This window comes from Schistocerca nitens, chromosome 7, assembly GCF_023898315.1.
Source record: "Schistocerca nitens isolate TAMUIC-IGC-003100 chromosome 7, iqSchNite1.1, whole genome shotgun sequence".
Lineage (NCBI taxonomy): Eukaryota > Metazoa > Arthropoda > Insecta > Orthoptera > Acrididae > Schistocerca > Schistocerca nitens.
Window position 1 is genome coordinate 335,791,192 of NC_064620.1, and position 16,290 is coordinate 335,807,481.

At 37.8% G+C, this 16,290-nt stretch overlaps 1 protein-coding gene across 3 annotated transcripts in view; it reads right to left on the reverse strand.

The window, feature by feature from the left end:
- Nucleotides 1–10,576: 10,576 nt before the first annotated feature.
- Nucleotides 10,577–16,290, reverse strand: part of LOC126194732 (rhophilin-2) — a 484,380-nt gene continuing 478,666 nt past the window's right edge. For all 3 annotated transcript variants that reach the window (XM_049932984.1, XM_049932987.1, XM_049932986.1), the window contains 2 exons: nucleotides 13,269–13,421; nucleotides 10,577–11,826 (listed from right to left, as the gene is read on the reverse strand). In XM_049932984.1, the coding sequence (XP_049788941.1) occupies nucleotides 11,632–11,826; nucleotides 13,269–13,421 (348 nt within the window). In that variant the 3' untranslated portion in view covers nucleotides 10,577–11,631. The remainder of the gene's footprint in view (nucleotides 11,827–13,268; nucleotides 13,422–16,290) is intronic.

Below are 16,290 nucleotides of genomic sequence, written 5' to 3' on the forward strand. Positions count from 1 at the left end.
CCAAGGGGCTGCCAACAATGTCTCCTCAATTAAGATCCAGCAAATGTTGCTGCATATTGGCCTCCGTGGCAGATGCCTGGTTCATGCAACCATGCTGACTGCTATCCATCAGTAATGAAAACTGGAATATGCTTGGCAGTACCGCAACTGGGTGTCCACTGAGTGGTGAGAGGTGACCTTTTCAGATGAATCATGTGTTATGCTCCATTGGACAGATGGCCTTTTGCATGTATGGCATGAAATGTCTAAAACCAAACACACTGCAACAATCATTAGAAGGATCCAGGTGACAGATTGTATTATGGTGAGGGAATGTCTTTGTGGAATTCATGAGTGATCTCGTCATTCTGGAAGGCTCAGTGGATCAACGCAAGTATCCATCCATCCTTTGGAACCATGTCCATCCCTACATGCAGTCTGTTTTTACTTGGCACGATAGCATCCACCAGCAGGACAGTGGACTTGCAGTGCATTTGTTTGGTTTGTAAAGCACGAGGATAAGTTTGTCATTTTCCCCTGTCCACACAGTCCTTGGATTTAAACCCAATCAAATATCTGTCGACCACCTTGATTAGGTTGTTCATGTCATGGATCCTCAACCGAGAAAACTAGTGCAGCTGCAGCTGGCCACGACACTGGAGTCAGTACTTTCCAGAACCTCATTTACTCTCTTTCTGCACATTCTGCGGTGGTCCACACTGCAAAAGGTGTGTATTATAGCTTTTTAACAGGTGGTCAAATTAATGTGAGTGGAGACATTTATATGTATGCTGCCTTAAAAAATAAGTGAAGCACCTGGAAGGAGAGGAGAAAATGAAATGAAAGTTCATTGGGTGAAAGAGTATGTAAAGTTATGGCAGTGGTTTCAAAATCGAATCCAATTTACAATGAACTTGGTAGTATGTACCCACTTATCAGTATGATGTTGCACTCCCTCTGCCCTGGATGCATGCCCTGTTTTGGCTGCAAAGGGTGTCAAAAACATCATATCCTTTCCTGAGGTAAACTGGCCTACTAATGCTCCAACTGGTTCTTGATCTTATGAATATTGGCACTAGAATGGAGCTGATATCCTGATATCTGTTCCTCTGGGTGCAGATCTGGATATCTTGCCATGGGAATACTTCAGCGTCACAAAGACAGTGTGGACGAACATTGTCCTGCTGAAAAGTGGCACCATGACGCTGTTGCATGAGATGTAACACATGAGGACGTAGGATGTCTGTGATGTCTACATCTACATCTATACTATGCAAAACTCGGTGAGGTGCATAGCAGAGGGTATGTCCCATTGTACCAGTTATTAGGGTTTCTTCCTGTTCCATTCACATATTGTGCATGGGAAGAATGATTGTTTGAATGCCTCTGTGCATGCAGTAATTATTCTAATCTTATTCTTATGAGCCCTTTGTGAGCAATACACAGGGAGTTATTGTATATTCCTAGAGTAATCAGTTAAAGCCAGTTCTTCAAAGACTTTATGGGATAGTTTATGTCTACCTTCAAGGGTCTTCCAGTTCAGTTCCTTAAGTGTCTCTGTGACACTCTCCCACAGATGAAACAAACCTGTGACCATTAATGCTGCCCTTCTCTGTATACATTCAATATCCCCCATTAGTCCTATCTGGTACAGGTCCACACACAAATTGATTGCACATCCTCAATTTTCTACCAATAAACTTAAGTGTACCACCTGCTTTACCCACATCTGAAACTATGTAATCATTCCATCTAACATCGCTACAAATTGTTGCACCCAGGTATCTTTACGAGCTGGCCGATTCCAACTGTGACTCATTGATGTTACAGGCATAAGATACTATGATTTTTTTTTAATTTTTTTATTTATTTATTTTTTTCTTCATCTTTTGTGAAGTGCACAATTTTACATTTCTGAACATTTAAAGCACACTGCCAATCTTTGCACCAGTTTTAAATCTTATCAAGATCTGACTGAATATTTATGCATCTTCTTTCAGCCTGTGTTTCATTATAGTTAATTGCTTCACCTGCAAAAAGCCTGATTTTACTATTAATATTGTCTGCAAGGTCATTAATTTACAACATGAACGGCAAGGGTGCCAACACATTTCACTAGGGCATACCTTAAGTTACTACTTCATCTAACGACAACTCTCCATCCAACATAACATGCTGTGTCCTCCCTGCTAAAAAGTCCTCAATACACTCACAAATTCCAATTGAAACCCTATATGATCACATGACAGTAAGTGTAGGTGTGGTAATGAGTCAAATGATTTTTAGAAATCAAGAAATACAGCATCTACCCGATTGTCTTGATCCAAAGCTTTCAGTATGTCATGAGAGAAAAGTGCAAGTTGGGTTTCAAATGATTGATGTTTTCAAAATCCATGCTGGTTGGCATTGAGGTGGTCATTATGTACCATTGTGCTACCAAATTTCCCTCAATCACTATCAGCCGGAGCTTGTAGTTCTACCCAGTGTCTCTATCTTAACTCATTGACTGATTACAAAGGTAACTCATTGTGACAATACCTACTCATCACAGGATTTTTGTGCTTCAGTAGAAATTCCATCATAGCCAGATGGTCATTTTTTCAGCAACATAATGTTTATTATGATCTCTCTAACAGATTAGTTAACAAAACTGCTGTTTGGTGGTGTAGTCTGCAATGCCTACCTAATTTAAGCTAGTGAATCCAATTTTGATACAACATTTGTTCTCCCAGTGTTTTCAGATATTAGGAAGAATGCATTTTTGGCTTCACCTACAGCCTTGTTCCATGAAACCTTTTCCCTGAAAAAAGGCAAGGTTCCTAATCGTGTACCAATTTGACTCACAGCTTAAATCAAGCAGGAATTTTCACAATAATGTACATACTACTGCACAGTAAAAAATTCATTTTGGAAGCTTTACTTTGCATGTAGCCTTTAAGAAATACTGTTATTAAAATATACTCTTGTTCTGATTATCTTTTAACTACTGCAAACTAGTGTAACTGGCAGAAAAATTTATCTCTATTCTATTGTTCCTTCTTTTTGAAAAACTTAATGGATCTGTAATGGGGGGTTATTTGCTTGTCCCCATTCTCAAAACACAACACAACACAAATAATTATTTATTTTCAATAATTTTATTATCTTGTGATCACTTTTATAGACTGCATTCTTAAAACACGTTTGTCTATTGCACCTCACTGCACTTTGTTTGTATTTAGAGATTTTTTTTTCCTCCTGCACTTTTTTTTCCCACAGTTACACAAAATCCCAACCCTATGTCCATACCAATGACCGAGTGGATCACACCACAAATGTCATTTACCATGGTTGTCTTCTAACCAAGCTAGAAGAAAAGCTAAACCTTTGTGGAACAAGGAATGTCAGTTAGCAGTTAGAAATAGGTGAGCTGCATTACTTAGGTTCAGGAACAGGCCTAGTGGAGCCAATCTCTACAGCCTTTCGGAAGGTAAGGGCTTAAACTTGTTGAATCATCAGGGGGAGAAAACAGAGATCATGGAGAGAGTTTTTAACATATGTCAGCTGCTTCACACCAGCAACAAAGGTATGGGAATCAATTGAGAAGATATCACGAAATGAAAGTTCATGCGCTTGTGTTTCGACCTTCATCTATTACATAAATCAATTCTGCCAACATTGGGAGCACATGGAGAAAAACACATAATAAGCTTCTTGTCTAACAACTCAGGGCAAAATAACTTCCCCTTCTCTATGTGGGAACTACAGTCTGCACCAACTGCTGTGTGTGACACTGTTCCATGGCCAAAGAGAATTCAATACAGCAGGCTATGACACCTAAACATGGAGCACAAAAAGTCCTCCCACAACTCTTCAACAAAATATGGTGTCAAGGCTATTGTTTGGATTCATGGCAGAAGGTGATGCTTATTAATGTTTAAAAACTCCCACAGCAATGTAGATGGTGCTGAGCAAGTAATTCAGTGACACACATGGGGTCACAAATGTTGGGAAATACCCCAAAAATGGATAGCAAATGCTGAACACGTGACGTAACTGGATGACATATCTCATCGCATGTGCACCAACTGGGCTTGTCGATCTTATCCTCTCTGGTAGGGAGCTGTGCAACACATTACTCTGTTATGCTACTCCATTTTCAAAAACTTTTTGTAAATGTGATCCATCATAAACGTAGAAGTTACAAAATTATTGTCCTCAACCCATTTCGGAAACTTATACTTATTTACTTTCAATACAGTAGGTTCTTGTTATACTGTACTTTGTAAATTAACCCGCAGTGACCGTGAGACAGTGAATAAAACATCTTACCTCAATGGAAACACACAATTGTTTAACACAGTGCAAAAAGACACTGTCTGCCAGATCCAAGACTTGAACCCACAGGCCCATGCACTAAAGGTGTGCTTGTAGGTTTGGAGCCATGCCGATGTGAATACTTCACTTGAGTCAGGATGATCAGGTGTGACAGACTGATAGGCTCCACTGCTGCACGTGCAGTGAGGTATGTCATCTTGTGGCGTCATATTCAGCAATTGTCATCCACCTTTGGGGTATGTATTTCCCAACACTTGTGACCCCATGTGTCATACACTGTATATGACATTTGAAAGGTAATATAATGAAAAAAAAAATGCATGAAGTTTTACACTACACTCTGTGATTGTGAGTTTCCAAAAATTCGCATGTACACTATTTGTTCTTACTACATTGGCAGTGTCTCAGTGCTATACAAGTTAATTGCTGAATGGTGTTTGCCTCTGTGTCTGCAAATCAAGAGAGTCCGGGTGCAAAACAGTTACAGGTACAGGTACCTTACCTGATTGCAGGTATAAGGGATTTCGCAAATCATGTCTGGCATACATGCTCATGAAAAATTTAGTCATATCTTTGTATACTTGTCGTTAGTTATAAATATAATACTTCCTGTAATAATTAAAATTAGGAAACCACCAAAATAAAATGGAAATTCAATAACAGTTCATGCACACATTTTTTATTATGTTACCTTTCAAATGTCATATATATGAAATAATATGATCAGTATCGAAAAAAATGTACATTTGAAAAACTAAACATGAAATACGAGTGACTCAGTCCAGAGAGCCACCAATTATGGAGCTTGAATGCAAACCGCTTGAATGCTGCCACCTCGTGCTCAGAGTTGCAATGTACCGGTACACATTCGACACATAAAACTTCTCTTGCAATTTTCTCTAAGTTTTCTAAGTAGTACACTTTACTATTTGTACAATACGTTGTCTTAATGTAGTGCTAGAAGTGTACAGAGTTCGAAGGAAATCAATGATTCGCACGTAGTGGCCTCCCCTTGTAGGCCTTTTTATGTCCATGCAAAGGAATATCTGGAGCAACTTAGTGTACCAGTTCGTAAACAGGCATGGAATGAATAATCCCCCCTGAATTATTGCCAAATCTACACAATAGTTGGACATGACAGAGTACAGCTGTGTCACCACTCTGCCTATAGCTTTAAAGGTGGTTTTTCACCACATTTCATTGAAGTACCATAAGCGCATGGTGGTTTTTACCACTGGATCTAAGCAAAGGGAAATGTCGGGTGCTCTGTTATCTTCTCTCCTCCCTTAAATCTAGTTCTCAGTGTATTATGCAGAGCTGTGGGTGGTCAGGTAGTAGTTTTAATAGTTAAATGTGGAGTAGATAAGGTTTCTTGGAGGGAATTTTCTTGTTTGCATGGGCTCTCTTAATGCTCTACAGGCTATTCAGAAAATATGCCCAAAAGACTGGACAGATCAGGTGGTCTAGGACATTACACACCTCCTACAAAGCCAGACAAAAGAAGTGGCCTTCTGCTGTGTATGTGGGCACCTGAGAATCTAGGGCAATGGGGAATGAGGAAGCTACCAGAGCAGCTAAAGCAGCCTGCCAGTAAAGCACCACACTTCTGCTTAAAGTAAATGCACTGGCTATTGTGTCATGGGTGATGGCCAAATGAGGAAGACAGTGGCTGGAAGTGGCCAACCACAGGCTATAGTCAGTCAAACCAGCTGTTTGACCAGGGCATACTTTCTTTCAAAACCCAAAGAAGGGACTCGCCACATTATCAAACACTGCTCAATTACACATTGTGATCTGCTGGACTGAAAATTCAGATGGATGGAGATTTTAGTGTGTTTTTGGGTGGCTGGTTCATCCCATCCTATTAGTTATACTATGAACTGTACCCTACTTGTAATCATCAACTATTTTGTTAATACTATTAATCTACGACAATGGTAGGAATTAATATACTGGAGAATGTGTGTGTCACATTTTTGTAACTGTGGCTACAGTTATTTTGTCTTTTCGTTTTAACAAGAGTGCTACTTCTACAACAGTAGAGAATCTTGAGAAAGGGCACCTCACTGCTACATGTGCAACAATTTTAAATCCATCCATCCAATTCAATAGCCAAATGATGCTGTTATTGTTCTGTCACAGAAATAAATATGACTGGAGAAATTAGTTGTGCTACGTATACTCTTTCTTTCAGTTTCTTATTTTTGTGCATAGTTCATACTTTTTACTTTTTTGATGAGCGAGTAAAGAATCTTGTTTGTATTGCACCTTCTATACCTATAATTATATGTCAGGGGACTAATTGTAAAGTTTCTACAGCCAACAGTCCAAATGCTGTAACAAAATACACAAGACATTTTTCCACACAGATGAAATATCATTTGATGCCTCCCCCTACCCTCATTTACTTTCACCCCTGTCAGTCTTCATTACTAATTATGATACAGCTGTACACAAATTTTGCACAGCCTGTCAGCCCAAGCAATGGCTTGTTGCTTGGGCCTTAAACCAGCCCCAGGCATGTTTATGGAATTAAATCTATCAACAATGCTTGGAAGATGTCTTCCCATAGTAAAGGTTATTTATATAGTATTTAGCACTATACGTGACACAGTCAAGAATACATAAACACGTAAAGAGGGATAAATATAGGTAATACTGGTGTTGTATTCTAATGTCCAATCTCCTTATACAGTCAAGGCTTGATGCTGTGGCCATGGAAAAAATCATTTGGGTCATCCAGGTAAGCTCTCATTCTATACTCCTCACCAACGTGCAGTACGGTCTGGTTCCGTGCTCCACAGTTGCAGCTTGGGATGGGCTGCTTACCCCCTCTTGCGAGTTGTATGCAAACACTCCATGTCCTATTTGGATGTGGTTTATATTCTTCAACTTGTCCCATGGGAGTCCAAAGCCCTTGGATCTCTGTGGCAGATCAATAAGATATCACATTTTATGTGGAGCATTTGTAGTCGAGATTTCATGCTATTTACAGTCTATTTACAGTCTAAAGAGAAGTTGCTATCAACAAGCTGCTAGGCCAGCCACATGGGTGGATTTCTGGAATGAAGCCAATTTGTTTTCAACTGAGGAATAATATCTTCATGGGTGGGAAGTTGAAGATTATTCACTATTTTGGAATATTTTTTCAGCATGGTTTCTTGTCTTCTTAGCAGAGGAGGAACTATGGGGTTGAGTGTTGGATGCCAGGATAAGCGAGTAGTTCTTATGCAACCAGAAATGATTCTCATGGATTTGATTCTATGTGCATTCCACTTACACAACAAAGAAGCAGATTATAAACTGGACGTCCATATGGACAACATAATGCTTCCGTATGAGAGTCATCCACATTATCTTGGAATGATGCAATAGGATGCAGTCTTTCAGGAAGAAGAATCTAGAAAAAATGGCTTTAACATTAAGCACTTTAAACAACCTTGTCCAGAAACTCTGCAGTACTAGATGCACAGCATCAACAGATATATTTTGAACTTTGGCATTCAGTTTAGTGCTTTCTACGGCTGAATACTGTGCTTCGGGGTGCTTGAACAGTCCTCAGGCGATGTCTAGAATGAGTTACACTGGAACAACACAATAAATTTAGCTGTGGGGAAGGGAGATGACAGATTCAAATTTATTGTAAGAATCCTAAGGAACATTCATTCACAAACAAGTACTCAGTAGCTCTGAAGGAGATTTCATCTGAAAGCTAACATCAGTGTCAGTCTTTTTTATTTACCTATCAACATCTCAGCTCAGTAATTAAGACATGAAGCAAGTTCTTATCTTTAAGCTTTAAATTATATCTCTCCAAAGACCATTACCATATTTACATTACATTTATTTATAACCAAAATCAGCAGTCTATTTTTGCAACAGTGGTGAACATCTGCAAGTCCCAATTGCATTTCATAACAAATATTTGTCACCACACTGTACAAAACGGATTTCTCTAAAACAGCCTCAGTGCTACAGCTGCAATTTGTATGACTGGCTTGATGGTACCTGCAGCCCATGTAAGACCTACAGAAATAGTGTAGGTTATTCAAAAGCCCCTTATAGTTACATAGGTTTGAATAGAACCTTTGGACTGAGAAAAACTGCATTTCAGGGTCAGATACACACTATGACTGACAAGGAAAGTATTTGCATTCAAAGGGTTGTTTGTGGGAAGAGACCAAACAGCGAGGTCATCGGTCTGCATTCAAAGGAACACATTTATATGAAATTTTGGCTACAGCACTATTAGATACCTCTACAGTGCCAAATCCTAAAACATTGCCATACTTGGTCCCCTGAAAGTCTGGCATATAGAACTGGCAATCAATAATTTATTTTTCATTTGACACCACCTACGAACATTTGCTTTGTGACCTGAAATTTTCTTCCTGCTGCACAGTTGTGACCTCTGCATCTGAATAACAATTAACTTTAGTTTCTCACTGACCACATGAACCAATTGTGAACTGCAAATTTCTAAATCCAGATTTCTCAACAGAGTCAAGGCTGTGATTTACATCCATTATCAATCACCAGAGTTCACTGTGGTCCCTTAGTGCTAAAGTGGCATAAATGGTGTGACTTTGGGCTAACAGTGTACTTCACAATTTGTTGCCAACCTTGAAAATCAACAGTGCTGTCGAGCTGTAGCTGGTCTAGTGTCTCTTGCTCTCTCTCTCTCTCTCTTTTTCTTTTTTTACTATGTTTCAGGTGCTCTGGGAGAAAAACTTTATGTTAGAATTAAAGTATCTAGTAGAAATGTATACTATTGCCGGGTATTTGTCCATTTGTAAAGTCAGATCAATTGCACTCGGATTCAGGCAAACTGCAGTTTAAAAGTGGCAGGTGTTCATAAGCAAGGTAGGCAGGATACATTGCAATGGTTGCCAGCATGACAAAATTTGCTGCCCGCTTGCCCTTACCCTCCCCACACTCAGCCATGTTGGTGCCACTGCAACCCTTCTCACCTTCTGAAATTGTCAAATTAAATCTGGACGTGACCTCAACTACCAAAGCTTCATCTGTGAATGTAACAAGTCTCTATATGGAGCTATTATACAATGTAAAAAAGTCAACCTCAGAAACCAAAGCTTTATCTGCAAATGTAAGACCATTCTGTATTTTCTGAATTATGAATTTGGAAAAAAACTCACCTTCTAGTCAGGTAAATACAATAAGCCCAGCTCCTGTAGCAATGGGGAACTAGCTTCAAGTGACCAATAAACAATGAAATGAATAACATTTACTGAAAGTGACACCGTCATGGATAAAGATCAGAGAATGAAGGTATTTTGCACTTTGCTGTCAGTTAAAAATAATAGGTGTAGAAGTAATTGTCTGGAGGGAGGATGTGTGTTGGGTGGAGTAGGTGAAGAAGAATGAAGTGAGAAACAGCAAAGAAACAAGTTTAACAATGTGGCATCAACTTAATTACCCCTAATAAGCACTTCACAAGGTGCCATAGAGCTTGTGGCTTAATTCAGACAGTTATAATTGAACATGCATTCCACGGAGTGAACACATGCGCACTACCATAGCACTTGAAAATGAAAATAAAATCTGTGAAAAAGAGCTGCACTAGCCAGAGGTGGTGGTGAGGGAGGGGGGGGCAGAGCATGTCAGGTGAACTGGGGGGGGGGGGGGGAGGTATGGGGGGAAGAGGGGGAGGGGGGAGGGGGAGAGTGGCAGGAGTTTCAAACTGAAAATATTCTATTTCTCCTAACAAGCTTTTGAAAAAATTAATTTATAATGGATGAAATTAATGCAAGGAAGGTTACAGTTATATTCTGTTGATAGAACTCTCAAATGAGATGAGCAATTACACAGTTAGGGAACATAACATGCTGTGGAGTATATTTAAAAAGAAAGAAGGAAACCTGATATGTCATTCATCTGAAGTGATTTAGAGAAACCACAGGAAACCTAAATCTGGATGACAGGATTGTGACTTTAACCGTGTGTTTTCCTTATACTGTCCGAAGTCTTCAGCATCAGAACGTGCAGCACAGAAAAACAGAACAGTTGTACTTGGTTGAAAGAAGTTACACTTACGAACAGGCCATCAAGGAGCTGTACTTAATAGCATGATAATGTTATCGTGTCCTGTTTTCAGAAGTACTTATTATGTCAAAAAGGAAAAAAGGATACTTTGGAATGATTAATCAGGATAGTTCACACTGTATTGTGATGTTACAAAGAAAACATACATTTAATACATCTGTACATATGTATTTACCATTAACAGAGGTAATAAAACATCTTCAAATTTGAAACTTTTGTACTGATACATAGTAAATAAAACTGATATTGACATGTCAACAGATATCTGCCACTAAATGTTTGGATTTTTTATAATAGATTTCTGTCAACAATAAAACTAATTAATAAAAGTTTTAAGTTACATTTCAGATAGCAGTACAAGTACGAATTGTAAAACTACATGAAAAATATATGTATACAACAGAGTATAAAGTGGGAGAATTTATTTTTACACTTGGCACAGCAGTGCTTTCCTTTCTACATGTAAATCCTTACAACTTCAGTCTTCTTCTTGCAATGTACAGAACATCGAATTATATGACATCATTACAACAGTATTGCAACATGCAACTCGATAAAATCTCAACAACTTGAAATTATTGTTTATAGTACAGTCCATCAGCTATATTCACAACTGTAACATCTTTGTATTCACAGACTTTTGGGTCAGTGGTCTTATATACAACATTAAATTGCAGCAACAGTGTTTCAACTACAATATGCCTGGGTCCTAATAGTCTGTACATGCACAATATATTCTTGTATTTGAGTTTCACAGTTCAGTGTTTCTACTCACACTGAAATGAAAAAAGTATTTATCAATTAAATATTTATAAGATACAAATATCTTAAGTCAATGATAAACAACACAATGATTTTCATTTAGAATATCTTAGCTCAAAACGGTAACTTTGGGAAGTTGCACCATCTACGCAAGGTTGCATATTTGAGAGTGCATTACACTAATTTGGGAAGGTTTACACTAACTGAGTAAGCAATTTAAATCACGATACCTGCATGGTTACAAGAGTTTCAACATGTGCACTTCCCAAAACAAAACAAAAATAGTCCACACACACTTTCTCAGGATGCAGAAAAAGGTATGAAACACAAAATCAGTTTAATTAACTAATGAAAATATAGGCACTGCGACATTCCTTCTCTTTTGTAAGTGGATTACAGAAACGAAAAGAAGCACATTGAACATGTGTCTTTATGTCCATATTTAAGATCTTGATTTTGCTTTACTCACTTCCCTACAACATTTATCAGATCTTGAAATGGTAATTAAATTCATCTGAGAATAACGTTGGCTTCATAACCCTGCTCCTTTGAGTCTCTGTGACCTGAAGCTCTCTTGAAAGGATTCCACGTGAGTTTTTTATGAGAGTGTCCAGCAACAGTTCCTGCAGGACTAGGTTGCCCACTAGATACACCAGAACTTGAGCTGCTATTTGATACTGAGCCTTTTGGTCCACCCTTTGGCTGCTGCAATCAGAAAGCAAATACCAGAATGTCTCACATCATAATGTCAACAAAAAATGTCTACAAAGATAAACATGAAGAATCCACAATTGTAAATTATTGACATTTAAATGATCCTCTTCCAGTGTTAGCTGCATATAATATATGGGCAGAGATACTACCTGAGGAGAAAGTTACAAATACGCAAAAACATTATCGATCACAGGAAATGCAGAAAAACTTTTACGCACAAAGTGATGACACAGCAGTGTAAAATGTCTTCCAACATCATATGAGAAAGATGCCTTGATTGTAGCAAGTCTACAGGGAGCATGAGGTCATCTAAAACATCAAATATGACAGAGAAATACCAAGAGACAAAAACGACCACACTGGTCATAGCAATATACTGCTGAAAAAGCTGTTTCAAGCTATTGTTAGTAATCAAAGTCAATTCACCAAAGTATTCAGCAATGTATCATGATCTAATCTAGCCAACAATATTCAGGCATGGGGTGCAAAAACATTGTTCCTGTAGCTAATTAAGTGTCCTTAAATTATCACACACACACACACACACACACACACACACACACACACACACACACACACACACACAGAGAGAGAGAGAGAGAGAGAGAGAGAGAGAGAGAGAGAGAGAGAGTGACTAAATTTGCCTTCATTGGGGCATGTAGAGGGCAAGTAACAAATATTTACTCGAATATGACTCCATGTGAAAATGAACTATCTCTGAGATATATAAATACACGTGTAACATATTGTGTTCCTCTTCTTTAAATTTGCAGGGGAAAAAAAAACGCCCTCATTACAGTAATTACCAAATCACAGTGTTGCTCAATTACAAGACAACACTGAGTATAACAGAGGTGGAGATGAAAATTAAAATCAGAAACCATGACGTCGTTTATCCGTTAATTTCTGGTGGTCTGCTATAAACCATTCGACTGAACACAACATGAGCAACTGTTATATCCTCCCTATCAGTTGTGTAACTGTGTAGTGCTACTGATGAGCCATGCACTATGTAGAATTAGTCTGCATTGTTGATAACTGAGATGGGCTAGAGAAGAGCATGAAACAACCACCACCACCACCACCACCAGTACTACTACTACTACTACTACTACTACTAGTAGTAGTAGTAGTAGTAGTAGTAGTAGTAAAATCAACAAACAGCTACATAGTCACCAAGTGTAACAAATATACCCAGTCCTACACTGGGTAACTCCAAGAGACATTGTGGAAAGTTATGAAATTTATTCAATGACACTGTCATGAGGTCTGGTGATTAGAAATGTCATGCCATCACTGGTAAGTCCTTCCTAGTCAAAACTAGTGATGAGAATGTTTTTACAACTGACTATCTTAGGCCAAACATTTACAATCAATCAATAACACAAAGCATATACGACTGGGTGACATTTTTATTATTAATTATATTATACCTTTAAGTAATTTCTGTCCATTGGTGTGACTAGCTTGAGGCTCAAAGTATCACCAGCCTGCTTTATGAGTTTTACCACTTCTTCATGCGGGGACCATTTAACATCCCGATCAGCAATTGCCACAATGAAGTCGCCTTCCTTCATTCCACCAAACTGTAAATCAAATAGAAGGTAAGCTTAAATTATGCAGGTAGTCATAAGTGTCAAAGCATAGTACACAAGATGGTTAACAATTTTTCGGCCATTGTGTGTCACATTGTTCACAAATGTTTACCTACAAGCTAAAACATCCAAGCAATGCAAATCTACCTACAATTAAGAGCAACATTTTCCTTGGTGTATTACATACTAATAATGTTATCATATAAGCTACATTAAAATTCTTATAAATATAGTTTTGGTTACTTTGCAGCACTGTCTTAAAAGAAGCAACTGAGCAACTGCCTAACCTGATGTACAATAATATCCATAATTCTTTTCAGCAGTTAAGACTCTACATTTGCATACTGATAATTTGAGTATCATCCTCAGATTTCAATTAAAGAACGTAAGATCTGTTATGTATAAGAGTATCTTACATGAAGACATTTCAAATGGAGCTTCTGGATTCTTAGCAATACTACAGCCAATACATGCATTACACCATATGTCACATCATACAAAGGCGAACCTTTTTCATTCTTTGAAGTGAAGACATTGTACACCCTACGGAATTCAAAGTAAACAACAGGCTATAAACAGAGGAATACACTGCACCTCTGAAACAATAAATAGTGGAACACAATATCTAATATTTATGATAAACTGCTGGTGAAATATCAAGAACTAGAAATTAGGTGTATTATACTAGAATGAGAGATCAAAAAGTAGAAATGCCAGAGCAGCAGGATAATAAATACTATTCAGACATGGGGAAGATCCTGGACTGTGTGCCTGAGGGAAGTGTTCTAAGGCTACTACTGTTCTTGGTATATATTGTTGACCTTGCTGATGAAATCCAACAGAAATCCATACTGTTTGCAGATGACACAAATATTGTAGCTAAGGGGGTGGATCTAGAAACAGCTACAAATGCAGCTGAAGAAAGTGTATGACATATGACATTAGACTAGAGAACTGGTTTAGAAGTAATATGCCAATATTGATTTTTTTTAATCCATTTCCCACACATCATGAGCTTTAAAAACAACTTACCAAAATAACAGTGACATAGTGATAAAAATAAAGGAGAACAAACTTGTGTAAAGTTTCTGGATCTCTATCCTGAGGATAGGTTACCATGGACAGAGCAAATAACAGCATTACCAATAAATTAACCTACCACTATGGAAGCTAGTCAATATTATTAGCACAATTAAGTCTTCAAAATGTTTTACTTTATGTTATTTGTATCTATAATGTCAACACAATTTTGGTAAACAACGTATGTATGTATATAAATTTAAACATAACAGAATTAGTAGTGTACTGTGAAGAAATGCTGCATATGTTGTAAAATATCATACATGATTACACCGTAGTCTGCACTATATATGCATTGAATTGTAGAATACACTATGTTGGGGTTGTTTTGGGGGAAGAGACCAAACTACGAGGTCATCGGTCAGAATACACTATGTAATTGTCATTATACAATCAGTAAGTCAAGGCCTATATGTAATGGTGTAACATATCAGTTGAAATACATCAAATAGCTGAACAAACAAATGAATCAACAAAATACTCTCTCTTTTGAGCATATTAAGCAGGAAAGTGTTTAGTGAGAGAAACGTAAGAAAAGAGTAGCAACTGTTTCGTAAATTTGTCCCTCAACTCTGGCACAATATTATTGCTATGTAATTGATCTGCACTGAGAATTTAATGTGATTAAAACATGTAAAATCACTGGTTTACTTGGATAGCTTGTTGTAGGAAGAGACCAATGGCATGGCAACACATGATTGACAACCCTTCTCACCTCCAAAGGCAAAACGGCACTCACTACATTACAGCAAATATTGTGCTGGATACTACATCAGATTTTTAAACTCCATATGTTTCTTATTAATAAAAAAATAAAGAACTGTTTTTATTACTTGTGTTTTCAAACTCATGGTTATCAACCAGCTCCCGAAACACACAGGACCTATTTGCATTTACTTCTACAGTTTTGAATACAATATATTTGAACTGTGGCCTTAGTGATATATATACGAGGAATTTTTCAATTCTTATTTCAGTCTCCCAGGAAAGTATCATTTGGATATAAAATTAATTTCAAGATCAAATCACTTTGAAACCTCCCACTTCACAGTATGCAGGAAATGAGAAAAGGTTGCTGTCATCAGTCCCTGTTGTAATTATGATGTTGAAACACGTATGTATTCATTACCAGCGATAGCGAGGCATGACAGAATCTCTGACCAGAGAGTTATTTATCGTTGCTAGTCTGCGCTTGACCGCGCGAGAGTTCAGTAGTGTGTGGCGAGTGTGCAGAGAGAGTAGTCAGTTGGAGAGTAGTAGCAGTCTGGTGTAGTAGTCTGTGCTAGTCTGCGGAAGTCGGCATGCGTCGACGGTGTGCTGTTCTTCCGAATCTGGTCAGGATTGTGGTGGACGATGTGTATTATTGTAGAAGGTAATTAAGCAGCATTGCGCTCAGCTAATAATGTATGGTAATTGTAATTAATTTGTTCAAGAAATGCCCCAATAATAATTTTTTATAAAGTAAATCTTTTAAAGAAAAGTAATCATTTCAATTTAAAGAATTTTTCCACTCTTTTGAAGAAAAAGCATTCATTTCAATTTAAAGAATATTTCCTATGCATTTCCTCCAAGAATCAAAATTAAATAAAGGCCAGCATTGCACGGAGCTGTGCCGAAAAATGAGAGCAGATATAGATGCAGTTTTACTGAGGTAAGAATTCATCAGGTTTAATTATTTCACAGGGCCGAAGGTCAGCACTGCTGCCCTTATAAAATTTATCAGGTTTAATTATTTCTGCTGAGATGTTACATTCAATTCATGGTTCATTATTTAATCAAT